The sequence below is a fragment of the Danio rerio genome, chromosome 9, assembly GCF_052040795.2.
Source record: "Danio rerio strain M-AB ecotype USA chromosome 9, GRCz13ab, whole genome shotgun sequence".
Lineage (NCBI taxonomy): Eukaryota > Metazoa > Chordata > Actinopteri > Cypriniformes > Danionidae > Danio > Danio rerio.
Genome location: NC_141029.1, coordinates 4,423,605 through 4,451,603, shown reverse-complemented (window position 1 = coordinate 4,451,603; position 27,999 = coordinate 4,423,605). Strand labels below are relative to the sequence as shown.

At 40.2% G+C, this 27,999-nt stretch overlaps 1 protein-coding gene across 9 annotated transcripts in view; it reads right to left on the bottom strand.

The window, feature by feature from the left end:
- The window catches only part of kalrna (kalirin RhoGEF kinase a), a 273,541-nt gene that overhangs the window by 189,959 nt on the left and 55,583 nt on the right, over positions 1-27,999 (bottom strand). For 3 of the 9 annotated variants that reach the window (XR_015499041.1, XM_087267319.1, XM_087267322.1), the window contains exon 1: positions 4,046-4,206. The exons of the other annotated variants lie outside the window; for them this stretch is intronic. Coding sequence is in view for 2 of the 3 variants with exons in the window: in XM_087267319.1 (XP_087123445.1) it covers positions 4,046-4,106 (61 nt within the window). In the remaining variant the exon portion in view is untranslated. Of the gene's footprint in view, positions 1-4,045; positions 4,207-27,999 lie in introns of those variants that run through there. 9 annotated transcript variants of the gene reach the window in all.

Sequence of the window (27,999 nt, the reverse complement as noted above, 5' to 3'; positions counted from 1 at the left end):
ATAGCCAGAACGAATTTACCGGTATTTTCAAAAAGGACCTGTTCACACATACAACCTTTCCGGAAAATTGCCGGCAATTTTCCGAAAAGGTTTGTATGTGTGAAAGGGGCTATTGTCATCCACGTCATATTTATTTAGTGCTATAGAAAGTTTTGAAAAACCAGAACAATATTTCAGATTGTGGAACATCTCTATCAGGCAGGGAGGAGAGTAGAGGCAGAATACTGATGTATTTCTAGCTAAATTCAGAAAGGGGCTAATAATTTTGACTTTAAATCGTTTTTTTACAAAATTAAAAACTGCTTATATTCTTTTTGTTATATTTTTTTGGGGGGGGGCTGATAATTCTGACTTCAACTGTGCATACACTGTGTTCTATTTGCCTCAGACAGATTCTGAATGGTGCTACTAGAGTATGTACTCTCAGTTGGCTTTTCGTCCAGTATGTGACCCCCTCCAAGTTTTTAAACACCCACACCCACAGATTGTGTAATCTCCACGAACCAATGGTGGCTCAAAGTGTATAGAAGTCAAAACAATCTCCCCAAAAGGGTTTATTTAGTGGGATTTTTCAAACTGCCAAAATAAACATTCATTCATTAATTTTTTTGTCGGCTTAGTCCCTTTAATAATCCGGGGTCGCCACAGCGGAATGAACCACCAACTTATCCAGCAAGTTTTTACACAGCGGATGCCCTTCCAGCCGCAACCCATCTCAGGGAAACATCCACACACAAACTCATACACTACAGACAATTTAGCCTAACCAATTCACCTGTACCGCATGTCTTTGGACTGTGGGGGAAAACGGAGCACCCAGAGGAAACCCACGCGAAGGCAGGGAGAACATGCAAACTCCACACAGAAACGCCAACTGAGCCGAGGTTCGAACCAGCGACCCAGCTACCTTCTTGCTGATAGGCGACAGCATTACCTACTGCGCCACTGCGCCACCCGTCAAAATGAACAAAAAAGCCAAATTGGCCAGATTTTGTTCAATTTTTTTTGTCATTATTCAATTTCCTTTAAAGTTTACTGGGGCCTAAACAGTCTACCAGTTCTCTGAATGCATAGAATGGCACCATTCTACCCTATTCTTTCATTCCAAATCAAACTTAACAGTTTTCCAGTCCAAACCTCATGGCATTCCCCTATCCGTCACATGCAAAAGCACCCAAAAATCGATTGAGTATTGATGGAGGATGCATGTCACGCTGCTAATTAGAGTCTGAGAGGGGGATCGATGTGCCACCAGGACCACCGATATGACCCGCAGCGACCGAACCTCACTAATGCTACGGGAAGAGAAATAAATAAATGAAATCGCAACAAAGCCAATACACCAGCATAACACACATTATACATGTAAAAATCAAAGTGCATTACACACACATCAATACACTAACTGAACAAACCAAGAGGGCTTCAGCGGTTGCAGTTTGGCTTTCAGTGTTTCCGTAGTTGCTTAATAATGTATTCATTCACTCCTTAGATGACATATTTATGATTTATTAACAGACACACTTTATTACACACACCTTTACTTTTATAAACCTTAAGCATAAAGGTATCATTCATTCATTCATTCTTTTGTTTTTCGGCTTAGTCCTTTTATTAGTCAGGGGTCGCCAGAGTATAATGAACTGCCAACTTATCCAGCATATGTTTTACACAGCAGATGCAATCCAGTACTGGGAAACCTATAGATATCTTCACAAATGATATATCTATTTATTTATTTTTATTTATTTGTTTATTTGGCAGGGACAGTGTACATTAATTAGCATTTCTGCCAATGCAACAGAATTAGCCCGAAGGCTATTTTTCATGTGTTGTCCCTTAACAACCTAGAAAAAAAACAATACAAAAATTATACAATCTATCAAACATATTTAAAAAGTACTAAAATAGACATGGTCATTTAGATGTTAAAAGAGAATATTTACAAATTAAGCTAAAACACCAACATTTTGTAATAGGGATAAAAATAGTTGAAACGCATTTAAACAACAGATCATTAAGATGGTGGGCACCATTGGAAACATGCTAGTTTCAATTTAATCAGAATGATGACACGTCTGATTCTCTATAAACCAGGTTTTTAAATGTTTTTTGAATATATTAATCATATATCATATGGATATACCATGTATCATTTTCAAAAAGTGGGGTGAAGGTAGGGGGGTTAAGATATTTTTGTATGTACAGTATGTATTAGGGATGTAACGGTATTGTAAATGAAGTCATACCGCAATATTAATTTTTTTCGATATTACCGAAGTCGCATGACTCGGTAAAACTATAGGTCTTCTGAGAAAATTTGCTCAGGCGAATGAAGCGAACGGGAGGTAGCGAAAACTACAATTCCCATCAGCCCATGCTTGACCATCATCCCTTGCGGTCTGTTGTCGCTACAGATCCAGTAATGCGGAAATGGAGTGTGCTGCTAGAAGCGGGGATGTAAAAGAGCTGGAAAACTCTAAAGCGGGTGTTGTCGCCGCGCGCGTACTGAATAGCGGTGTTGTCGCGCGAGTTCTTATCAGCTGTGTTGTCGCGCGCGTTCTTATCAGCTGTGTTGTCGCGCGCGTTCTTATCAGCTGTGTTGTCGCGCGAGTTCTTATCAGCTGTGTTGTCGCGCGCGTACTGAATAGCGGTGTTGTCAGCACACTGTTCAGATTGATGCAGACATGAGATCTCTATCTTACTCATGGTTTGCCCTCTCAAGTGGGGGAAAGACAATGCACAACGTTACCCACTGCTGTCAACCTGGGCCAAGTCATATCTCTCTTGTCACCGAAACCTCAGTCCCAAATGAGAGGGGTTTTTTCTGTTGCAGGGGACATTGTAAATGCCCAGAGATACCAGCTTTTACCAGATTATATTTATATGATAATTTTCCTTTAAACCCATCTCTATCTAAGTGAGTGAGTGATTAAATGTTGAATGTGATGAGTTTTCAACAATACTAAATTGAAACTTTATTTTTTTTACATGGTTTAATATTTTTTTGTTATTAAAATTGAAGTTCCTGTTTCAAAGCTTACAGATAGATGGCTAATTTGTATGTCATTGACACTTTTAGCACTTTTTTGGAGTATTTTCATAAGTTTTGTGTTTTCCTGTAAATGATTCAATAAATACCGTACCGTGACATTCATAGCGAGGTATTACCGTACCGTGAAATTCTGATACCGTTACATCCCTAGTATGTATTGATCATTTTCGGTTTCATGACCTGTAACAAAGCTGGTGGGTAAAATAATGGGCTGTAATGGAAGCTTACTCCATAGAAACAAAACACAAGCGGGGCAGATTTCCTTCTGTTTTAAGCTATGAATATTTGGATCACATGTCAACAGCACAGAAAATGCACATTTTGGGCACTTTGTGAAAGCAATTCGAATATTTCAGTTATTCAAAACCACTAGGTCCCTGCCAGAGCTCCAATTCAGTAGTGTTTACATCTATCTTGTGTTGTTAGAAGATTCCTTGGTGATTCAGTCATTGGAGACGGAGGAATACCGCTTTTATATTTGGTTTATATTTATATATATTTTTGGCTTAGATTAATATTTGATGGTAGGAAATATGTATTGGTTTACTTCTGCATTTTTTTTTTACTTTGCATTCACACTATATCTGCACTTAACTGCAATTCACACTATATACAGTTGAAGTCAGAATTATTAGCCCCCCTTATCATTTTTTTTTCTTTTTTAAATATTTTCCAAAAAAATGTTTAACAGAGCAAGAACATTTTCACAGTATGTCTGATAATATTTTTTCTTCTGGAGAAAGTCTTCTTTGTTTCATTTAGACTAGAATAAAAGCAGTTATTAATTTTTTAAACACCAATTTATGGACAAAATTATTAACCCCTTCAGGCTTTTTCCGATAGTCTACAGAACAAACCATCGTTATTATATATGAATTCTGAACTCAACAAAATCTCAAAGACACACCAACACAGAACACAAAGTTGTGTATAGTAAACCGCAGTGAGGAGAACAGACAGACGCACAGAGTAAATGACCTGTTTAAATACCTGTCTTTCTTCTGATGAGAGAGGCAGACAGCATGCCACATCCGTATCTCCATAAATACATCTGGTGACAGCATCAACTCCCGAGTGAACACGCAAATACCTATATATGCACACACTGTCTGTCTGTCTCTCTCTTTGACATCATTCTTCATCATCTGTCTATTTGACCAATCAGTGAGTCACAACATATTGACAAGAGTGTACAAAGCTTATGGCTGGAAGGAGGCCAGGAGAGAGAGAGAGAGAGAGTGTGTGTGTGTGTGTGTGTGTGTGTGTGTGTGTGTGTGTGTGTGTGTGTGTGTGTGTGTGGAATCTATCTGACCCGATGAGGTCTATGGAGCAAAAAAACAGATGGATTGAAATGGATAATCAATCGTGGCTCAGATGACAACAGAGCACTGATCTACGAAACATACATAAACACAGCAACTCTAAAACAGAAAGGCCTATTTACTGACTCGTTTCACAAGATTTACTGATGAATTCATTAATCCAGAACTGTCCAAACTGGTGTTCTGTATAGTTTAGCTTTAAACTTCCTTCAACACACCTGCACGGAAGTTTCTAGTTTCTAGTATCCACTTGTTAAGTTGTGACGTGTAATACTGTTTCCGGGTCCAAGCCGCCATTCATTTGAGTGGAGAAATCATTCGTTTATGATCACGTTTTATTCCTATCACACATTAAAGTTAATTTTATATAAAATCATAGTGTACACAACAATCTCTGGGCTTGCTGCATAACAAATACCAAAAATGTAACAATTTATAAAAATAAATGATCACTTTCTGGCCATCGGATGTTAGGCATGGACATATATATTGCGATCGTGATTTTCGAAAGTATTAAATCGCTTTGTAAACGTTAATTATTACCATTTCATGAGTCTCCCTATTCAGTTGAATAGAACTCTTGGACCTGGAAGACGCTTCGTGTGACGTCACACTTAACAAGCGGATACCTAGAAAGAGCTTGATTAGCTGGTTCAGGTGTGTTTAATTAAGGTTGGAACTAATATATGCAGGACACCAGACTTCCAGGACCAAATTTGGATACCCCAATAGACATCTATGAATACCAAACTGATTCATTGCACTGGCACAAGCATATTGTGACGATGTCATAAATAAAAGAAATAAAATTGTGGTTGAGTAGGTTTAACCATTTTAGTAAATACTTTTATCATGGATGACGTCAGTTCCTTGATAAGAGGTGTCATAAAGAAGAAAAATAAGAGCTAGAAGGAAAGAGAGAGAGAAGGAAGTGATACAGGGCCTCTGGCAGAATTTGGCATAAACAACATGAAAGTATGGATGCACCCTGCCTTGAATCAACGATTCAGGCTGGTGGTGGTGGTGTAATGGTGTGGGGGATATATTCTTGGCACACTTTGGCCCCATTTGTACCAATTGAGCATCGTGTCAATGCCACAGCCTGAATATTGTTGCTGACCATGTCCATCCCTTTATGACCACAGTGTACCCAACTTCCGACAGCTACTTGCAGCAGGATAACGCAACGGCAAACGGCCTCCACAGTCACCAGATCTCATTCCAATAGAGCACCTTTGGTATGTGGTGGAACGGGAGATTTGAATCATGGCAACTGCGTGATGTACATTTCCAGTACCTTGTTGAATCTATGCCACAAAGAATTGAGGCAGTTCTGAAGGCAAAGGGCGTCCAAAGCGGTACTAATAAAGTGGCCGGTGAGTGTATATTCTTCATAGAAAACAAACCAAGACCCATGAATCTGAGATAAAAAAAAATGACTTAAAAAAATGTAAATGGGTGCTGCAGAACAAACCCAAACACCATACAAGAGGTAACATCAAGTGAATATTTCTGAATGAATACTTGTATACAGGTAAACGCTGTATAGGTATTTTTGTGCAGTTATCAGTGTGTCTCATACCTCAGAAATGGGGTAGTACAGTACTAATGAGTGGTGACCGTGGCTGTGCAGATAACAAGCACTCCCCAGAGAGAATGATTCCCGTTTGGGATATTGGGTTTCCGCAGGTAGCTTCTCCTCAACAGCAGGAGAAACTAATGAGAGGAGATCCAGCATTAGCATATAGCTTCCCATCTGCTGTTGACAGGGCTGTTCATATACTGTAGCTACAGCATTCACATGGGAAACCCACATTATTCAGAGAGTTCTTGAGACTGTCAGCACTGCTCAAGACAGGTCAGGGGGGGAAACGGATGCTCTTTTGGGTGGAGAAAATGTGGTGGATTTCTGGAATATTTTGTTTCTGTTGTATGACAGGGTTGTGTGAATCTGAGCACTGGACACTATTGTCGCAAACAGTTCATGTGTGTATGAATTTACATTGTGTGAATTTTAACATTACAAAAAACATTTGTGGTTAATACTTAATTTCCATCTCTCATGAGTTTAAAATTGGTTCTCCTTTTGATTATTGGGTTTTTTTTAGTCATTCGTTCATTATGTGACAGCATGTTTGAGAATAAATTACTCAAACCTGAGGACTCGAGAAATAAACGAATCAAATATTTTCCAGCTCTGACTGAATATTATTGGCTTATGTCTTTCACATGGTGAACGAACGACTCAAACCCAACAGAAGTCAGAACATTTTACAAAGAGCAAGATGTACCAGGCAGTATTTGAATGTAAATTTAAATGAAGTCATGTCCGTCGTTCTGTAAGATGCTTTGAACAGAATATCAGATGTCTTCTTTTGGGGCTTTTGCTTCAACAGCTGCAGTGAATTAATGTCTTTTTCCTGTGTTTCCCCTTGAGCAAGAAAGATTCTTTCACACACAGGACAGTACACATGGCTGGCTTCTTCATTGACATTGCCGTTTACACCTGGTAGTAATGTATATCCCAGGTGGTCTCATCACAAAAATTAATAAATAATTCAACTGCAATCTGGTATTAGCACGCATATCAAATGCATTTTCTATGGAATTGTCTAGTAATAGGGTATATCTATCTATCCATCTATCTATCTATCTATCTATCTATCTATCTATCTATCTATCTATCTATCTATCTATCTATCTATCTATCTATCTATCTATCTATCTATCTATCTATATATATATATATATATATATATATATATATATATATATATATATATATATATATATATGATGACAGCAGACATAATAAAGATATGTACCTTTTGTGGAAACCAACTAACCAACCAAACCAAACCAAACTAAACTACACCAACCCAAGCCATCAAACCCATCCAACCAGCCAAACCAACCCAACCAACCAACCAAACCAAACCAAATTAAACCAAACCAACCCATCAAACCCAACCAACCAAACCAAATTAAACCAAAACAACCCAAATCAAAACAAATCAACTCAAGCCATCAAACAAACCAACCCAACCAACCAACCAACTAAACCAAACCAACCCAACCAAACCAACCCAGCCCAGCCAAGCCCAGCCCAGCCCAGCCCAACCCAACCCAACCCAACCCAAACCCAACCCAAACCAGACCAACCCAACCAAACCAACCCAACAAAACCAAACTAAACTAAATTAAACTAAACCAAACCAAACTAAACTAAACTAAACTAAACTAAATTAAGCTAAGCTAAGCTAAACTAAACTAAACTAAACTAAACCCAGCCAACCAACCAAACCAAACCCAACCAGCCGACCAACCAACCAATCAACCAACCAACAAACCAACCAACCAACCAAACCAAACCAAACCAAACCTAACCATTCAAACCCAACCAACCAAACCCAACCCCTTCACAATCAAATAAAACCAACCCAACCAACTAACCAATCAATCAACCAACCAACCAACCAACCAACCAACAAAACCAACAAACCAAGCCAAACCAAACCTAACCTAACCCATCAAACCTAACCAACCAAACCCAACCACTTCACAATCAAATAAAACCAACCCAACCAACAAACCAATCAATCAACCAACTTCATTCATTCATTCATTTATTCATTTTCTTTTTAGCTTAATCCCTGTATTAATCTGGGGTTGCCAAAGCGGAATGAACCACCACCAACCAACTTCTACTTGCAAATAAATAAAATAGATCAGTACTAAAAAAAAGCTATCTATCTATCTATCTATCTATCTATCTATCTATCTATCTATCTATCTATCTATCTATCTATCTATCTATCTATCTATCTATCTATCTATCTATCTATCTATCTATCTATCTATCTATCTATCTATCTATCTATCTATCTATCTATCTAATATATAACAGATGTATAATAATATACAATATGTAATAGATGTTTTCTTTTTTTTTTAGTAAGAGGAAGCACAGTTGCAGATGAAACATGAAGGCATCCAGCTGTAGATGTTGTGACAATCAGAGAATTGACTGCATTTTAATGAAAAGCATACGGATTTCGCCCTCTCATTCAGATAATAGCTCGCAGATGCTGGGATGTCCCATTGTTTTGAAGTTCACATACAATATGCTAATGTCATTTATAAATTCACCCGTCAGTCTAAATGAAGTTTGTCACAGTCATAAAATCAATTTCACTACAAACCATGAAGTAAATATGAAAGTAAATTATTAGTGTTCTGCTGTAATTCTTTATTCATTTAGTAGTGTACTACTGTTTGTGACGTAAGGAGAGCAGTGCATGTGCTGTATCTGTTAGCATTTGCTGTATAGGCCCACACTAACTGTATTTTACGAACTTAAATAAGGGATAGAGACAGGATAAGTGTGTCTGAAACTTCATCTGGATGCTACAGACGCAGTTTTAATTGATCTAGAGCTACACCAGCATTCTACATTCCTCTCACCCCTGTCTAGATTGCAGACATATTACAATTTGAAATAGCATGGCTTTTACTCTCTTCCCTTCATCTATTAGGCTGTTTTGACAAACTGTGGTATAAAAAGTGATATAAATTAGATAAATTAACAGGGCTCGAAATTGCGCCCGAAATTTTGACTAGCAACTAGAGGTCTGCATTCCCGCGGCTGTCCCACAGGCGCCGCGGGACCCGACCAGATTTCTACGGCGTGGGTATAAATTTCCGAATAAATCACGGGAGCGGTCGGTAACGGGTTTAATTTGGGACGGGAGCGGGCTGTCTAGCAATATCGCTCCCGACTCCCGAGTGAGTACGTGTATGTATGTGTTTAAATGAAATAGCGCGATGCTGTGTTTAGCTTGTTTGTTGCAGTGTGTGTGTGTATGTATGCACACGCGCGAATGAGAGATGTGTGTGTGTGTGTGTGTTTGTGTGTGTGTGCGCACACGCGAATAAGAGATAGAGAGCTTTGCCTGTGCTTGTGCTTGGTGGAGTTGGTGCTTATGAGTGTGTGTTAGAGTTCACGCGCGCGCGAATGAGAGAGAAAGCTTTGTCTGTGTGTGTATGCTTGGTGCTGTGCGTGTGTGTGTTTATACAGACAGCTTGTTATAGGCTGTCTGGACTGTATAACTGGGTGATTTTCGGTTTTGTTCTCCCCCCGCTCTTAAGCGGGATCGGGCGCGGCGGATAGAAAACGGGGCGGGTCGGGCAGCGGTACATCAAGTGCTTAATATAAGCAGGAGCGGTCGGGTTCCGGCTAAAACCTGGCAGTTGCGGGCGGGAGCGGGATTCAAAATTTAGTCCCGCGCAGATCTCTACTAGCAACCTCAAAATATATTTGGGAGCATTTCTACAAGTGCTTAAAATTGTTGTGTGCGACCAGTTTTTACTGCAAAATGCGCAGATTTGAAAGACATTCAGCAGAATGCATCTCTGCACTTGAAACGTGCAGTGATGTCACTGTAAGGGATACTGTTAGGTGCTGGGTTAGGTGAGCACATTAAAAACATTTTGCATGCAGTCTCAGCTTGCATTTGCAGCCAGACGCTTCTCTGTATTTTTTTCTTAATTTTCTAATAATTTATGGCACAAAATTAATTTTCACTAATATGTTTTTTTAGTCATTGCCTAAAATCGACCTCTCCGACATAACTCTAATTAGCTATCCCTACAGAACATTCATTCATTCATTTTCTTGTCGGCTTAGTCCCTATTAATCCGGGGTCGCCACAGCGGAATGAACCGCCAACTTATCCAGCAAGTTTTTACACAGCGGATGCCCTTCCAGCCACAACCCTTCTCTGGGAAACTAACAGAACATATCCAGCCTGATCTCACGAGAAAACGTAAGTATTTTACGTTTTGCCAGTTTAGTGGCTAATTCGTACGAATTCGTACGAGTTCAGTCGTACGAAATGGTACTATTTTAAAAAGGACGCGTGGCACCTGACCCCACCCCTAACCCCAACCGTCATTGGGGATAAGCAAATCGTACTAAATTGTACGAATTAGATCGTACAAATTCATACGAATTAGCCACTAAATGAAAAAGTTACGAATTGCCGTGAGATTGTGTTGACATATCTTATTATATTATACATACATAATATGCAGACAATATTCCTGGAAGCTAGAGAGATGAAATAGGTAAACTCTGAGGGCCTACTCACACTATGCCATCCGTACCGTGCCCAGGCCCGTTTCCCGGATCGTTTGAGAAGTGTGAGTGCGCCGAAACTGAAAGCGAGACGTGACTTTTAAGGGACTGTTTCATATGGCTTTATTAATAATTCTTACTGTTCAGTGAACGCAAACTGCCGTGGTTTATTAAAGACGCAAACCTCTCACTGCACGACAGCTGCGCGCCTTCAGCAGACCTCCTCATCCCTGCAGCACAATGGCTTTATGATTGTTTATGAGCGCCAAAAGTGGCGGATCTGTTCGGTGAAATATCTGACTGCGTGTCCCCGCATCTTTAAGGACTGTTTGGCGAAATATTTGACTGCATGTCACTGCGTAACAAACGACTGAAACGATATAACTAGAGAAATCTCCCCTGTGCTGCTGAGAGCGCTTCTCACTAAACAGAGCAGCAACGATAACATAAGCATGCTGAAGCCCGTTTTTGGTGTGAGTGCGGGCCATCGGGGGAGACGGAAGGGGGGACAAGCGTGCTTTGGCCCGGTTCGAGGCAACTATACCTAGTGTGAGTTCGGCCTGAATTTCTGCTAAGGACAACAATAGGCCACTTGCCATAAAGCACATTCAGCACTTGTGTTTATTTGGAAATAAGATCTGAGTCTGAGAAATACACAGAAAATGTGAATACAACCAAAACATTTGATTTTTTGTCTTCATGACAACTAACTAGACAATAATCAGACTCACTGCCTTTCTCAGAACATTAGACCAAAGGCATAGTGAATTGTGTGACGGCAGTAGTCCTGATTTAGAGTCAAATCTACTCCCGAGAGTGGAGAGGAAGTCATTTGTCATTTGGTGGTAACGCCGTAAGCCAAGAACACACCTCTGACACAAAACAGACCGCTGAAACAGTAAGCCATACGCAGGCACATATGGGTGAAATACGTATTAAACATGTCAACAATTTTTCTGGATAAATCTATTTCTAAAGGAGCTGTTGACATGAAATTGGGCCAGATTTCGATGGAAACCCAAACAATCAAAACATTCATTTATTCATTCATTTATTTCTTGTCGTCTTAGTTCCTTTTTTAATCCGGGGCCGCCACAGCGGAATGAACGGGCAACTTATCCATCACGTTTTTACGCAGCAGATGCCCTTCCAGCTGCAACCCATCACTGGGAAACATCCACACACACACTCATACACTACGGACAATTTACCCAACCCAATTCACCTGTGCCGCATGTCTTTGGACTGTTGGGGAAACCAGAGCACCCTGAGGAAACCCAAACGAACACAGGGAGAACATGCAAACTCCAAACAGAAACGCCAACTGAGCCAAGGATCGAACCAGCAACCCAGCGACCTTCTTGCTGTGAGGCGACAGCACTACCTACTGCGCCACTGCCTCGCCTAATCTTCGACCCCACCTGTACAAATGTGCTTATGCATGACTGAACGAATCCCTCCCTTAGAGGATTCATCGTTTCTGAGTCACATTAAAGATTTGAATTGCTCAAGAAGGGCTCATCACTAATCCTCAATGAACCTGTGCTGTTTTTTTTGTTTGTTTTTTTTTTGGTTGTGCCATAGAATCAGACATCCATTCAGATCTTTACAGCTGGGACTGTCCATTTATAAACACACCACGCAGAGAACAGAATCTGTGATAGGCTGAATCTCTAAATATAGCTGACATTGAGGCAAGAGCTGTTGAGATGTTATTGTTATTCCGGCAATGTCATATTGAAGACTCTTCGCTGTGTGGAGTTAATGGGCCTTGACCAGAGAGAGGGAGAAGCAGAACCTTTTCTAAACGAGAGACAGAGAGAGCTTGTATTTACCCACACTGACGCTTAACTTCACTGCCCTAGAGGATAAATCTCAGATGGGAAATGGGGCAAGGTTAAATTGAGCCAGCGTGCGCGCACGTGTGTGTAAATCAAAAATGTCACACACCTCACAAAATCCATTTCACCCACTACACTTCTCGCAGCCGGTGTCATTCATGTGGTCACAGGGCAAAGGAGCATCCAGAACCAGTCAATCATCTGCCAGTTCCTCACACTTCACCAAGCGCTGTAAGGCTCCAGGGACGCAGCAGCCCATTAGGACAGAGGGGATTGTCAAAGTCTATTGTGTCAGGGAAACGCCTGGACAGACTGCCAAACTCTTGAATAATTTCTTACAAGATGAGTCCTTCAGGAAATTGACTTTAATGTTAGGATATGCAGATCGGGTTTATATCCGTGCGTCATCCGGATCACATCTGGAACATGTTTTTTACAGAGTAGTCGATCTCATATGGATCTCACACGACCAACATGAGGGAAAGTCTACAGGAAGTACATAAAGGTCACAATCTTGGATAGAAGCCTTCATTCTTGTTATCCACTGGAGTGGAGACGTTCCCAAAGAAAATTTCTTTGAAGCACTTCCTTTTGATATGCATGAGCAAGACTTGGATTCTGATTGGGTAACAGTTGTGCATATTTAATTAAAAGAGGCATGATATGGGTTAAGCGGCACGGTGGCTCAGTAGTTAGCACTGTCGCCTTACATCAAGAAGTTGCTGGTTTGGGTCTCGGCTGGGCCGGTGGGAATTTCTGTGAGGAGTTTGCATGTTCTCCCCGTGTTTGTGCAGGTTTCCTTCGGGTGCTCCGGTTTACGCCACCATCCAAGACAAGCCAGGGCTCGAAATTAACTTTCTTACTTGGTAGCACCGGTGCTCCCAACCTGAAAAATTTAGGAGCACCAGAAAAAATTTAGTAGCACCCACCAAAAATGAATGATATATTTGACAAGTTGTATATTAAGGGATTTATTGTATTTGAAAACAGCATCAATTGGGACTAACAAAACCCAGAAACAACTATCTAACTAATGCTGTGACGACTTAATATTTGTGCAATAATTCCAAAATGAATGTTGAATAATTATAAAATATTAATAATGACGATGATGACAATAATACTAATAATGAATTATATTTCTCATCATCATGCTGCCTTGAATGTGCTTTAATGTGAGTTATCTGCTATATAAAGTCCTACTGTTACTTTATGAAAAATAAATTGATGGTTTGCATCAAACACAAATGAAGCATTGCAGTAAGCAATATTTACTTTGTACCATTGTTTTTATATGCATGTCAATTTAATAAATCATATTTCTGCTACAAAACAAACGAAATAATATAAGAAATCATTCAATTCAATGGTGAAAGCTGCAAAGCAGTCGTCAGTAATTAAATAGAAAAATAATATACATCTCAAGAAAGAACGGACAAAAGAAAGGAAGACAAGTCTCACTTTTAAAAGTTTTGGTTTCGGTTCGTGTCGTTTTAATGCTCAGCCTCGTTATGCGCTGAATTACATTTTTCTGTGTTTGCGGAAAAGCAGGCGTGTCAGCCGGCCCAATACGAGGGGGGCAGAGCAGGATTCTCCTGATGACCGCCGGCGCAATACTGTTCATCTGACAGCGGAAAGTCTTGAGTGATTGACAGCTAATATGAACCAATATATCGGCAAGCGATTCAGCACATTTTTAGAAAAAAACAAAAAACAAAAAAACAGGTCGCACTACAACCATTATATGCAGTCGCACGAATGTTCCAAATAAATATTATGAGGTCGCATAGCTTAAATTTCGAGCGCCAAAATGGTCACAATTTCGAGCCCTGCAAGCGGTATAAGTTAATTAGGTAAACAAAATTGGCTGTAGTGTCTGAATGTGAGCATGCATAGATGTTTCCTAGTCCTGGGTTGCAGGTGAAAGGGCATCCGCTGCATAAAACATATGTCAGAATAGTTGGCGGTTCATTCCGCTCTGGTGACCTCTGATAAATAAGGGACTAAGCTGAAGGAAAATGAATGAATGATATGGGTTATTGCAGGGAGTTTAAATCATCTGTTTACTGCTTGTCATGTTCTGACATTCAAAGTTTAAATCTCAAAATATCTTTGTTTTTATTTATTATTATAGTGTTTTTATAATAATATTTGAACAAATGGGACCAAAGTGGCGATGCTACTTTAAGCAAAAAGAGCATTCATTGTTAAAGGAACATTTGATGTAATTCTGACATTGATTATATCGAAAGTCTCACTGCTGTGCTTTAATAAATGCGAGTGTACTCGAAATCAATCAGCACCGAACAGCATGTTATCAAGCTTTTGTGTGTGACATCACCGTCAGAGCATCAGTTTGCATAATCACAGTCCCCTGCTCCATGAATGAAGATCAAACCCTGTTGTGACAGTCCCGCTCTGAGATCAGGATCTGGCTCCATCATGACTCTCTCCCTCCAGCACACACGTGTTCTCTGCGAAACTCAGTCTGCCGGCCATCTGTTGGCCAAACGGCTGCCAGACGACAGCCACTGATCTGAGAGCAGGCTGAGATCATATTGCGATCAGCAGAAAGGGCTGGTCATGGATGTAAAGTTGTATGAGTGTTACCATCCTACTGCATTGAATGCATCTAATACTATATTAATAAATACCGAACTTGAGAAAAGTTTAGATGGTATTCCTTTAAAAAAGCCATTTTGATTCAAAACTGCCCCTCAGTGACAAGATTTACCAACAGCTTCCACCAGTACAAACTGTGTTTTTGCTGTTAAAACAGCTCTGAAGTAGACCTTACTGAATGTTAGGTGAGGAGTTTCCAAGTCAGGTGCAAATTTGATGGGAGGCAAGTATTTAGATGAGTCAAGCAACGTGATTTAAAAATGTTTGCATTCCTCAAATTATGGATAATATTTCAATAGACATTCATTCATTCATTCATTCATTTTCTTTTGGGCTTAGTCCCTTTATGAATCAGGGGTCGCCACAGTGGAATGAACCGCCAACTTATCCAGCATAAGTTATTATGCAGCAGATGCCCTTCCAGCAGCAAACCAGCACTAGTAAACACCCATTCGCTTCCATTCACACACAAACAGGACCGGCGCATCCATAGAGGCGACCTAGGCGGCTGCCTTGGGCGGCAGAATAGAGAGGGCAGCGTCCCCGACACTACCCTCACCACCCGCACCCTCAGTTATATCCACGTCTAGGGCGGCAGAATAGAGAGGCCGGTGTCCACGACACTACCCTCACCATCCCTGCCCTCAGTTATATCCACGTCTAGGGCGGCAGAATAGACAGAAAACGTGCAAACTCCACACAGAAATGCCAACTGACCCAGCTGGGACACAAACCCGCTATCCACAGCACCACCTTGTCGCCCCATTTCAATAGACAGTTTACAAAAAATGAAAACTCTGAAGTTTCTTTCTTCTGTTAAACACAAAAGAAGATACTTGGAAAAATGATGGAACCTGTAAGCATCAACTCCCATAGTATTTGTATTTCCAATTATGGAAGTCAGTGGTAACACATTTTCAGTTTCTTCAGTTTATCTTCTTTTGAGTTCAACAGAAGAAAGAAACTAATAAAGCTTTAAAACCACTTGAGGGAGAGTAAGAGTATATTTTCATGTTTTAACGAAAAAATACCTTAAATGTTGTGGTTAAAATGGCTGCAGTGTTTGTCAGAAGACAGCATCACAGAGAACAGAGAGTAGGGCTGTGACAGTAACTGATTTTTATTTGTTACTGTCGTGATGAAGCAAAAAATCAAGCAGTGTGTCGGACACCACCCTGACTGCTCTTAGGTCACCTCTATGACCTAGAAGACCAATATATTTTTTTTAATCTAGATTAATCTAGATTAATATCGGAACAGGAGATGAGCTCCTGGTCTAATGCGCCACCTGGCTTGAGAAACCCGTTCTTAAAGACTTATTATTTGGGTAGTACACATATTCTGAATGCCTTTGACAGAATTCAACTGAGCCATTTTAATCTAGATTAATCTTAATTTTATTAAACATTAATCTAGATTAAAATGTCTCAGTTGCGTCCCGGAGTTCACAGGCCTTTATCATAAGATGTACTGGAGCGGTAATTGAAAACTGTGGCGCTACAGTGCACTGTTGACTCATTAGCTCCGCCCACAGCACTCGTTCAGACACTCTTTTTTTTTTGCAGAGAGAGTTGGAAAGTTTTATCTTTCCCTTAAATGGATTTAAAAACTACATACTTTTCAGAGTGCAGTACTTCTCTGTAGGTACTCAAGATTATGAGACTGGCCTAATAAGTCCGTTTTGTGTTACCACTTATTAATTCAGCTTTTTCACAACATGCGGGTGAGAATTTTTCTCTTTTTGGTGAACAAAACCTTTCAAGTGTCCAACGAGAGTAAAAATCATCAGCTACATCTGAGTTCTTGTAGGTTGTAAACAACAAATGAAAACATCATATGCAACATCCTGGCCTCCTCCCAGCTGAAGCACTGAGGCTGTTACAGTAATTACTGAGAGTGGCCAGGTGGTTAAACACTTGTTCGCAGCTTCCATACAACAGAAGAGACTCGTCTGAGCTCTCCAGCAGCCTTATCCGTCCCCGGAGACAAACGTGGGAGTTAAATGACTGCAACAAGACAGCAGGTGTTGCTTTATTTAACTCAGACATGGAGCTCTAAAAATGATCAGAGGGAATCCTGGCCTGTTTCACGTATATTGAAGCATCACAAATGCATATCAGAGTGAAAGTTTGCTGCCAAGTCTCCCTGAGCTTCTGCGCTTGTTACAAGGTTCTCTGCCAGCGCTGTTCAGCACAGGTGGGTCTCGGAGAGGGGTCTGCTACCGGATTGCTGCCGGATGGATTTATTAAGAAACATCTGTTTAGTATATCCTCCAATGCACTCGCGCAAGGTGTGCATACTGAGATTTGAGGCATGTTTTGGTTCTCAAAGGGTGACCCGCTCTCAAGAGAGAAGCGAACGGAGAATGGAGAAAGAAAAATAAGACTTTTTCCTAAACGTGACCTGGGTATTCATTTATCGCTTATGCTCTTACATAGCACTAGCAGATAACTTCCACAAGAAGGAAACAGTTCAGGCGACAAAATAAAAAAAGGCACATTTTGTGACACTTTCACAGGATATTGTTTGCTGCAGTTATGGAAACGTGAACACTTTTGTAAAAAGAATGCATCTACACTTGTGTTAGTGTCTCTCTCATCTCGAAGTAAAAATGGATTACTTGGATCTAGTGCATGCCCAGCTCAGATGATTGACATGTACTGAAAACAATCACAATGAAGCCAGGTCAGAGGAGATGAGCATAATAATAATAATAATAATAATAATAATAATAATAATAATAATAATTATAATAACAATAATAATAATAATAATAACAACAACAACAACAACAACAACAATAATAATAATAATAATAATAATTATAACAATACTACTACAACTACTACTACTAATAATAATAATAATAATAATAATGATAATAATAACAATACAAAAAATAAAAAATAAAAATAATAATAACAATAATAATAATAATAATAATAATAATATAATAATAATAATAATAATAATAATAACAATACTAAAAATAAAAAATAAAAAATAATAATAACAATAATAATATTAATAATATAATAATAATAATAATATTAATAATAATAACAATACTAAAAATAAAAATAATAATAACAATAATAATATAATAATAATAATAATAATAACAACAACAACAACAACAACAACAACAACAACAACAACAACAACAACAACAACAAAAACAATAATAATAATAATAACAATAATAACAATACTACTACTACTACTACTACTAATAATAATAATAATAATAATAATAATAATAATAATAATAATAATAATAACAACAATACTAAAAATAAAAAAATTAAAAAAATAATAATATAATAATAATAATAATAATAATAATAATAATAATTGTTTAATAATTGTAATAATCAGCACCTCCAAGTCCAAGGCCATGGTGCTCCACCGGAAAAAGTGGTTTCCCATCTCCAGGTTGGAGGAAAGTCCTTACCCCAGGTGGAGTTTAAGTATCTTGGGGTTTTGTTCACGAGTGAGGTAAGGATGGAACATGAGATTGACAGGTGGATTGGTGCAGCAGCAGCCGTAATGCAGTCGATGTACCGGTCCGTTGTGGTGAAGAAGGAGCTGAGCCGAAAGGTAAAACTCTCGATTTAACGGTCAATCTACGTTCCTACTCTTACCTATGGTCATATGAGCTTTAGATCATGACCGAAAGAACAAGATCTTGGATACAAGCGGCCAAAATGAGTTTCTTTTGCAGGGTGGCAGGGTGCACTCTTATGGATAGGGTGAGGAGCTCTGACACCCGGGAGGAGCTCGGAGTACAGCCGCTGCTCCTCCAGAGGAGTCAGCTGAGGGGGCTTGGGCATCTCGTTCGGATGCCTCTTGGACGTCTACCTAGATAGGTGTTCCAGGCATGTCCCACCAGGAGGAGGCTTCGGGGAAGACCCAGTACACGCTGAAGGGACTATGTCTCTTGGCTGGCCTGGGAATGCCTTGGGATCCCCCCAGAGGAGCTGGAGGAAGTGTCTGGAGAGAGAGAAGTCTGGGGTTCTCTCCTGAGACTGCTGCCTCGTGACCTGGCCCCGGAAAAGCAGCAGAAAATGAATGAATAAATGAATGAATAATAATAATTCCTTACATTTATATAGCACTTTTCTAGACACTCAAAGTGCTTTACACAAGGGGGGTAATCTCCACATCTACCACCAGTGTGCAGAATCCAGACGCAATGGCAGCCATATTGCACCAGACTGCTGATTGGTGAAGAGGAGACAGAGTGATGAAGCCAATTATGATATAAGTGTAGTTAGGAGGCCATAATGGACAGAGGCCAGTGGCTTTTGTGAAAATAAAGGCAGAATTTATTTAAGGTAGATGAAGAAGGTCTGCTAGTTTTGCAATAAAAAGGAAATAACATACCAAGTCTCTCCTTGGCATTTTGCCTGAGCAAAATGTTTGACAGCATCTGCCGACACAAGGATGTCATAACATAGTAGTAGTACACTGCAACATGATAGTAGTGACAGGGGTCCTTTTTTGTGAGAATATAATAGAAGAGTAAAAACGTTCCCCCATTGCATTTATTAGATGCACAGAGCTGACATTAGCTGACGTTTCTAGCCAGTAAAGGTCTCAATTTGTATATTGGTGTAAAACAGAATGTCAGAATGCTTAAATGCACTCAAACACAAATACTGGATACAATTAATGTTATCTTTAAATAATATGAAAGCACACTTGATTGATCTAGTCTATGTAATATTTACTTCCGGCATTGCATTCTTCAAATCCTGTTGCATAGTCAATCAATCAATAGTTAACCATGAATAATGCTGACGTAGACCAAATTGATAAAAAAAAAAAATAAAAAAATAAACTTTTTATTGTACTTTCTAATGATGTTCTTTTTTTTTTTTTTTTTTTTTTTTTAGTTTTTTTTTTTATTTTTTTTTTTATTATAGTTTTGAAACATTACATAAAGTAAAAATACAACAACTGAGATATATATTATATCCATAAACAACTTTCTAATGATGTTCTGAAATTAAAAGTTATTATGTGTCATAGTCAGGTTTAAAGGCAAAGAGCAAAGGTCTGTCTGCCATGGAAAACATCTGCCTGTCTTTAAGCCTCTCAGGAAACCATCCGTTGAACATTCGTCATTCATTGTATTTTGGGTTGAGATCACAACAATCCTCAAAGTCAGCCTCTGTGTTGTCTGCTTTGTAATTATCTGTGAAAAATTGAGGTCTTTTTTCTGTCTGTTGTCCCTCATTGTCTTTTAGCTTTGGGTTAATTACAGTCTGGTCACACTGAGACCACAGTAGTCCCTCAACACCAAATACTGAGACCCAGCCAAAGTGATCTACAGATGAAACTCATGCATGAGAAAACAACATGATATAGAGCCTTCTTATTAGTACACACAAACACAGTAAATCCCTGATTCATGAGTGTCTCAGACATTTTTACTAAAACTGACCAAGAATTTTAAGAATCCTGCATGTCTATTAATTTAGTACACTGCAAAAAATGCTTCTTACTTAGATTTTTTGTCTAGTTTTGAGTCCAAATATCTCACAATTCTTAAATCAAGAAGAATTATCTAGACAAGCAAAACATATTGCCTTGTTTTCAGCAATAATGTACCAAAATTAAGTAAGTTTTTACCTAAAACAAGCAAAATAATCTGCCAATGGGGTAAGCAAAATAATCTTATGTCAAAAGGAAAAACAAGATTGTTTTGCTTACCCCGTTGGCAGATTATTTTGCTTGTTCTCACTTAATTTTGGCATATTATTGCTGAAAACCAGGCAATATGCTTTGCTTGTCTAGAAAATTCTTCTTGATTTAAGAACTGTGAGATATTTGGACTCAAAACTAGACAAAAAATCTAAGTAAGAGAAGTATTTTTGCAGTGTACTGTCATCAATATAAACATCACAGCTTTTTTTTATTCCATCAGACTTGTTTTCAGGCGGACTGGTTAAAATCTGCTGCACACTCCACTCCTAGAAATCCTTTATATGTAAACCAATCAGAGGACGACTCATGATCTGCTGAAGTGTTTCCAGAAAAGTGTTCCATATGCATCAAACGTTAAGCCACAGGTCTATGAGTGGCACTTGGCACGACGCCCGAGACTAAGAGTGCTTTCACACCTGTGAATCGATTCATTTGTTTTAAAACAGGGATTAAAATTGTTACACTGTTGCTCTTTGTTCTTGGTGCGGTTCGCTTTCACACGGCAAAGTTTCTAAACGGACCAAGAGAGCTAAAACAAGTCATGTGTGAGTAAACTCTCCTCACATTGGTCAGATTTTAAGGGTTTATTTTGCAGAGTCCCGCTCAGCTGATTTGGTCGTGTTTGACAGAGTGCATGTGGCGTGTCTGAAGAGCGAGGAGGGATGCGGTGGGAAAGCCTGAAAAGGGTGAGCGACGTATTTGAGGGAGGGAGGGAGGCGCGCAATTTCCAGGAGATTATCACTCGTTTACGGGCATCCGGGAGTCTCTGTGCATTTGCGGGAGATTCCTGAAACTTCCGGGAGACTTGGGATGTCTGGAATGACCTCCCACTCTACTCATAATTCTCTCTTCCTATAGCCGTACGCCTATTACATATCTATGATATACTGTGATATAGCCGGGCTCGGAATCGTATTGCTTTCTCACCACAATCGATCAGCTCCAGAGTTCGTTTCAATCGAGCCGAGAACACCTCAATCAGGCGATCTCGGAGCGATTGTTTTGGCGCGGATCCGAGCACGATTGGTGGTTTCACATATGCCAAACAAACCGTGCAGACTAGGCAAATGAGCAACCCAAGCTCATTCTGGAAATGTAGCACCGCGGACGTTTCTGGAGACCGCGATTTACGTGGCCGGAGGTACGTAAAGGCCGTACGTAAAGGTGTTCGAGCGAACGCCGCGGGGCGGTGTGGCGCCGCTCCGCCCCTCCTCTTCGCGCTCGCTGGCCGACGGCTCGCCTCCGAGTGGAGGGCTTTCCCGACGCAATCAGTTCGACCGCCTAGCTCACAGCGTTGCGTCGGCGGAGCGGAGGCCCCGGAGGAGGAGGAGGAGGACGAGCCGGAGCCGGCCGCGGTGGACGACGACCGGGATCGAGTCCGGGGAACGGCGGGTTCTGGAATCAGGTAAGACGAAAAACGGAATCCGGAAAATAAGGGCGAGAACACGGCGGGATCCGAAAACGCGGTCGAGATCGAAGACGTGGGCTTTTGCTTTTTTTTTTTTTTTTTCGATCCGGCGGCTATTCGCGCGAGAACGGCGCGGGCGCGAACGCCGCGCGCTCCCCAGAGGCGCCCGCCCGAGACGCGAAAAAGCGTGCACAGCGGCCTCTCGCGGATCCGCGAAAACAAAAAAAAAAAATCGCTCGAATACGTACCTCCCGGGACGTAAATCGCGGTCCGCAGAAACGTCCGCGGGGCTACGTTTCCACAATGACCCCGGGTTGCAAATGAGACACGTTCCGAAACAAAAGTCTACGTGTGAAAGCACCCTAAGACAAGCAGAAACCTAATTAGAGGCAGTCCCCACATGTACAGTAATACCAGCAAATTTTGACCTTATGAGGAAAATTGAGGACATGTGCATGTCATGTATAGTAATACCATTAGATTTTGAAAATGTTGAATTGTCCCCACAAGTACCTCAATACCAGTCAATTTGACAATTTTATTGGGGGGGGGGGCAGGGTATAAATCAGAAGGAATTAAGAACTCTGAAAATCTAAAAATGCGGATTGTGCGTGTATTCCTTATGTCCCCATATGTTTAGTAATACCAGCAAATCTTTACCTTTTTGGGGAGGAAACAGCCAGTCAATCTGACAGAATTCAATATTTTGAAAATGTATGTGTGTGTGTGTGTGTATACCATGAAGTTGACCAAGAATTATAAGAACATTGCATGTAATATAATATGCACTGTCATCAATATAAACATCACAACGTTTTTATCCAGACTTTTGACTTTTTAGTTGCTGCACACTCCACTCATGAAAATCCTGAATATTTAAACCAATCAGTGGATGACTAAGGATCTGCGGAAGGGTTTCTAGAAAAGTGTGCCATAGGCCTCAGACGTTAGGTCCATGGGTGGCCCTTGGCATGACGCCAGGGACTGAGACTAGCAGAAACCTAATCAGAAGCACCAATCTAATGACAGCACTGACAGATTTCCTTAGAGAGATTGAAAACTAGAACGTTCCAACCTGGAGCTGAAAACACAACTAATAGAGACACTTAGAAAGAAATAAAGGGCTAAGTGAGGACACAGATTGGCTGAAGAGATGCCAGCAGCCATGTAAAGACAGAACACTGGGGGAAGGGGTCGACAGCACATAAAGAGGTGTTGCGGGGAAATTAGCACGTTTTTGATTTGGTGTTAAGTGTGGTAAATGCTGACATAATCTTTCACACACTTGCCCATTTTCAGTTTTAAAGGCTGTCTGTGTCATCTTAAGAGAAAAGTGTGACTGCATGTGTGCATTTTTAAGCAAGTCATAATCTGAGTAATGCTGAATAAATGTCCCCCAGGGCTAACCAAATGCTTAACTAAAACAGTGTAGGCAAATACTCAAGTTAAATTAGACACTGTGCATTCATTGTCTGTTATCAATTCCAATTTTCTTTAGCTTGAAAGCGTAGGGCTAAGGCCCAGTTTACACTAGTGCGTTTTAGTTTTAAAACGGCGTTTTAGATCAAAAACGATCCGCGTCCACACTAGCGCTTTACCTAGCGTCTCTGAACCTATCTCCGTCCACACTACGCCACCAAAAACGTATATCACATGAGCATTCGCGCACTCTGGGAATGCGCGTTCTAAACAGAAAGCATGCGTCTCACTCGGCATTTGGTTATTGTTAGTCAACAACAAACGCCGGTTGAACATTAAACGCGATGGCAAAGAAAACAAGAGAGGTATTTTTGTGGACAGACGACGAGGTCGTATAACTGCATAACTGCACAATGGCGCCTAAAACAGACAATAGTGCAAACAATAGCCCCTTTCACACATACAGACCTTTCCGGAAAATTGCCGGCAATTTTCCGGAAAGGTTGTATGTGTGAACAGGTCCTTTTTGAAAATACCGGTAAATTCGTTCTGGCTATTTTCCGGAAAGAGAAGTTGTAAGATTACCGGTAATTTGCTGGAATGCTGCGCTGTGTGAATGCAGAAGGAAGACTGCCGTAATAAGCGCGTCCACGTCTAGAACGTGCTAAGGTGAGACGTCTGCTTTAGCCAATCACAACAGTCAGACGCATTCACGTCCGCGCAGTTTGTGAGAATAAAAGCCTTTGAATATTTTTCCAGACACATTTAGCTGCTAGAAGTTAGTCAGATCACGTTTATATGTTCTTCTTAATGCCAACTGTGTAAATAATCATCGATGAGATGCTTATGATAAGCCGTTGTTTGTTTACCTTCAAGCTTTGCGTGTGCCTGTGAGCGCCTACACACGCACATTTTATGAACATCTCGACATGCGAAAGCGATCCTGCGAAAGTTGTTCACAATATTGATCATCCACAGAGTTTGTAATTTAGTCAAATGTTTACAAACACAAGCGCAGCCGTTTAAAGCTCATTTGTGGTGAATGATGTCAGAATTTACCGGTATTTTGGAATGGATGTGTGAATGCTCTTTTCCGGAAAATTTCCGTAACGTCCTCGCCTGTGTGAACAGCGCTTTTTTGAAAATACCGGTAAAGTCGTTCCGGAAATTTTCCAGATATTTACCGGTATCACTGTGTGAAAGGGGCTAATGCTCCCATTTCTGTGCACATGTTGTTGTTTACAGTACTGTCTTCCGGTAGCGGTAAAGCCATGTGTTATAGTCATGTGATAGAGGCTTAACGAATAAGGGAAGGATACGCAATGACACAAAAGCCCCAATCAGGTAGCGAATCTCAACAGCCCCTCCGTTTTCAGATGTCTCCGTTTTTCCTCATCCACACTAAGACGGAGCAGCAGCGTTTCAGAATGAAAACGGCCTCTCAAGCGTTTTCAAAACGCTCCGTTTTCGGCGCTCGAGAACTCCGGCGTAGTGTGGACAGATGGCGTAACCGTAGCAAAGCGTATGCGTTTTAAAACGAAAACGCATTAGTGTAAACGGGGCCTATGGGCAAGGGGCAGATAGCCCTTCAAAACGAAGATTTTTCAGGACCACACTTTAAACCAAGGGGTAAGAAAATTTACAGCTGGACCAAGAAGTGAGGAGATCCACAAATTAGCATTTTTTTGTCATTACTTTGAATTTTTACAACAAACAAGCAAATGTTTTAATATATTCATAACCGCATTCATGTTTTACCATCATGCTTTTTAAAAAAAAAAAAAAAAACGCTAAAATAAAATCTGCTAAATTTCATGATCTTCTTTCTCTACATGCATGTGAAAGAGAAAATAAACAGAGTATAAATACGCGGGTCGCTTTGCGTGCGGATATGCCCATTTATTTAATTCATTTATTCATAATATCGTGATCCTTATAAACCAAATGACATTCGTCAAAGATTACACGTTCTCCAACACTGAAAAATCTACCTTTGTCTTTTTGTTCCTCAGTCACTTCTTTTATTCTCTGTAATCTACATTGCTCCAGTTGTTCTTCAATGAGCTTCAGGGAAAGCAGGGATATTTTCTACTGTGTGCTCATTCCAGACAGTGAAATCAATACCTTGTCTGTCATCATGCCTCTGTCACTGGGACAGAGAGAAAGAAAAGGATTAAGTGACACTCACGTATACACACACATACTGTATAAAGACTGTTTTGACCAGCAGTCATCCAGGAAACATTTCATTTAATTCTCACACTTATCCTAACAGCCGCTGGCTCTGGTGCAAGTTATAGAGAGCTTTCTGCTTATACTGTCTATACAGTCATCTGCCTTTTAAAGGGTTGGTTCACGCAAAAATCTAAATTGTGTTATACATTACTCATCCTCATCCAAAAAAAAAAAAAAAAATGATGACAAAATGTCATCTTTAATGTTACTTTCAAGCAGGGCCGGAGTGGGACTCCTTTTCAGCCCTGGAGTTTCAAGCCTCAGACCGGCCCACCTCAGTTCACGACTGACTATATTAAAATAAGGTAATTTCCAATTCAGTTTCTAATAACACTATCACGTCTTTTTTTTTGTTGTTGAGAAAACAGCTGCTTTAGAACTTCAAATGTTCAACAACTCTAACAGTATAATATGTCTTAACAATAAAAATGAAAAAAATAAATTACTAAGGTGAGGATCAAACCCCGGTCGGCAGCGTCGTAACCTAACGTACTAACCATTGGACCACAACAGCTGTACATTATTAGTTGAGTCATCTAACTTATATCATCATCAATCTGCAGGCTGAGAAAAATAGATAGAAAGAGCAGAGCTGCGGTAAAACAATGAATAGGAAGACTGTCGTCAAGTAAATAAATAAATTAATTAATTTAAAAAGTGTGACTGCTGAGAGCAACAGATTCCGGAGCTAGGGACACCGGCCCTCGCGGCCAAAAAACGGACCGGCCCACCGGGAATTCTCCCGGTCCTCCCGATTAGCCAATCCGGGCCTGCTTTCAAGGACACCTATAGTGAATTAAGATTGTGTGTAGGGTCGAATCGAGATCGTGATCTTTTTTCAATTAATCGTGCAGCCCTAGACTTCCTTAACATTAAGAAAGAGGTTATAAGGTCACACAATCACTACAAACAGCTTCTCCATTTCTATACTTCTTGTTGTCCCAAAACAAAATTAGCTAACTTAATCCTTTTTATAAATTTTAGCTGATTGAACATAAAACTGAGAATTGTGTTGCTGTTTAAACAAGCAGCAAATGTCATTTATTGAGTGTATGATGCAGAAACAGAAGAACAAAGGAGCCTTCCGCCAAGTATTTTCACAAAGAGCAAGTTCGACACATCCTAAACTCAGTTACAGGAAATGTGCAGTGATAAATGACATACAGAGGCAGTGAAGTATCTAACTCAAGGTCTCTGGGCTTTTCCCAGCACAAACACATCAGCAAAGCTTTTGAAAACAACCAGAAAAGGAGTAAAGCGGTGCATTTTTTTGCACTGGACTTTATTTAAATGGGAGTGACAGAAACAATGAAACAGTGAGTCGCATTCAGAAGCCACGCGTATACGCACTCATTTATGTGTGAAATGTGCAAATGGATGTTTTAAAGGGGTGGTCCGGAGTGTATTTTTAAGATTTGGTTGTATTTATGGGGTGTAAAGACGTGTGCTCATGCTTCATTTGTAGAAAATCATAATATTTTTTTTACCATATTTCTTACTTTAATCAAATACAGCTACTTAGCTTACATGTAAACAACTTACATATTTCCTAAATCCTCCAAAACCCCGCCCTCAAGAGGCTCTGATTGGTCGGCTAATTGGCTGAGTCTTCTGTAACGCCGGGGAGTAACACCACAACAGAAGGTAGGATCCAATATGCAGGTTTATTCACAGTCAGGCAAGCAGTGGTCAATACGGGAGCAAACAGGTATGTGAGGACAATCCAGAATCGTAGTCAGTTAAACAATCAAGAGGTCGAAAGGCAGGCGGCAGACAAGGATAACTAAATAAACAAGGCTAGGTTCAAAACAGGAAAACAAGACAAGGAAAACGCGTTGTAATGCTACTTTACAGTGAACAAGACTCGGCCAACTGAAGGAGTGAATGTGTGGCTTAAATAGTGTGTGTTAATCAGTCTCTGAAAGTCCTCAGGTGTGCAAATGTAATCAAGCTAGATGAGAAAGCAGGTGTGTGGGTGAAGAGCATGTATGAAGTTGAAGTCCATTAACTGGCAGATTTGTAGTTTCATGAGTGAGTGTTTACCAGCGACATCTGGTGGTTTGTTCACTGGTAAACATGACAGGTAGACAGTACCCTATAATGAATTTGTCATCTGAAACGTGCACCAGAGGGTATCCGGAGCAACGTATTTTACATTTTGAAAAAAAAAAATTGTAGGCAGAGGCAAGTATTTACAATGCACCTGACCTGATTTAGCTATATGTATATGCTTGATTGCCGCCTAATCC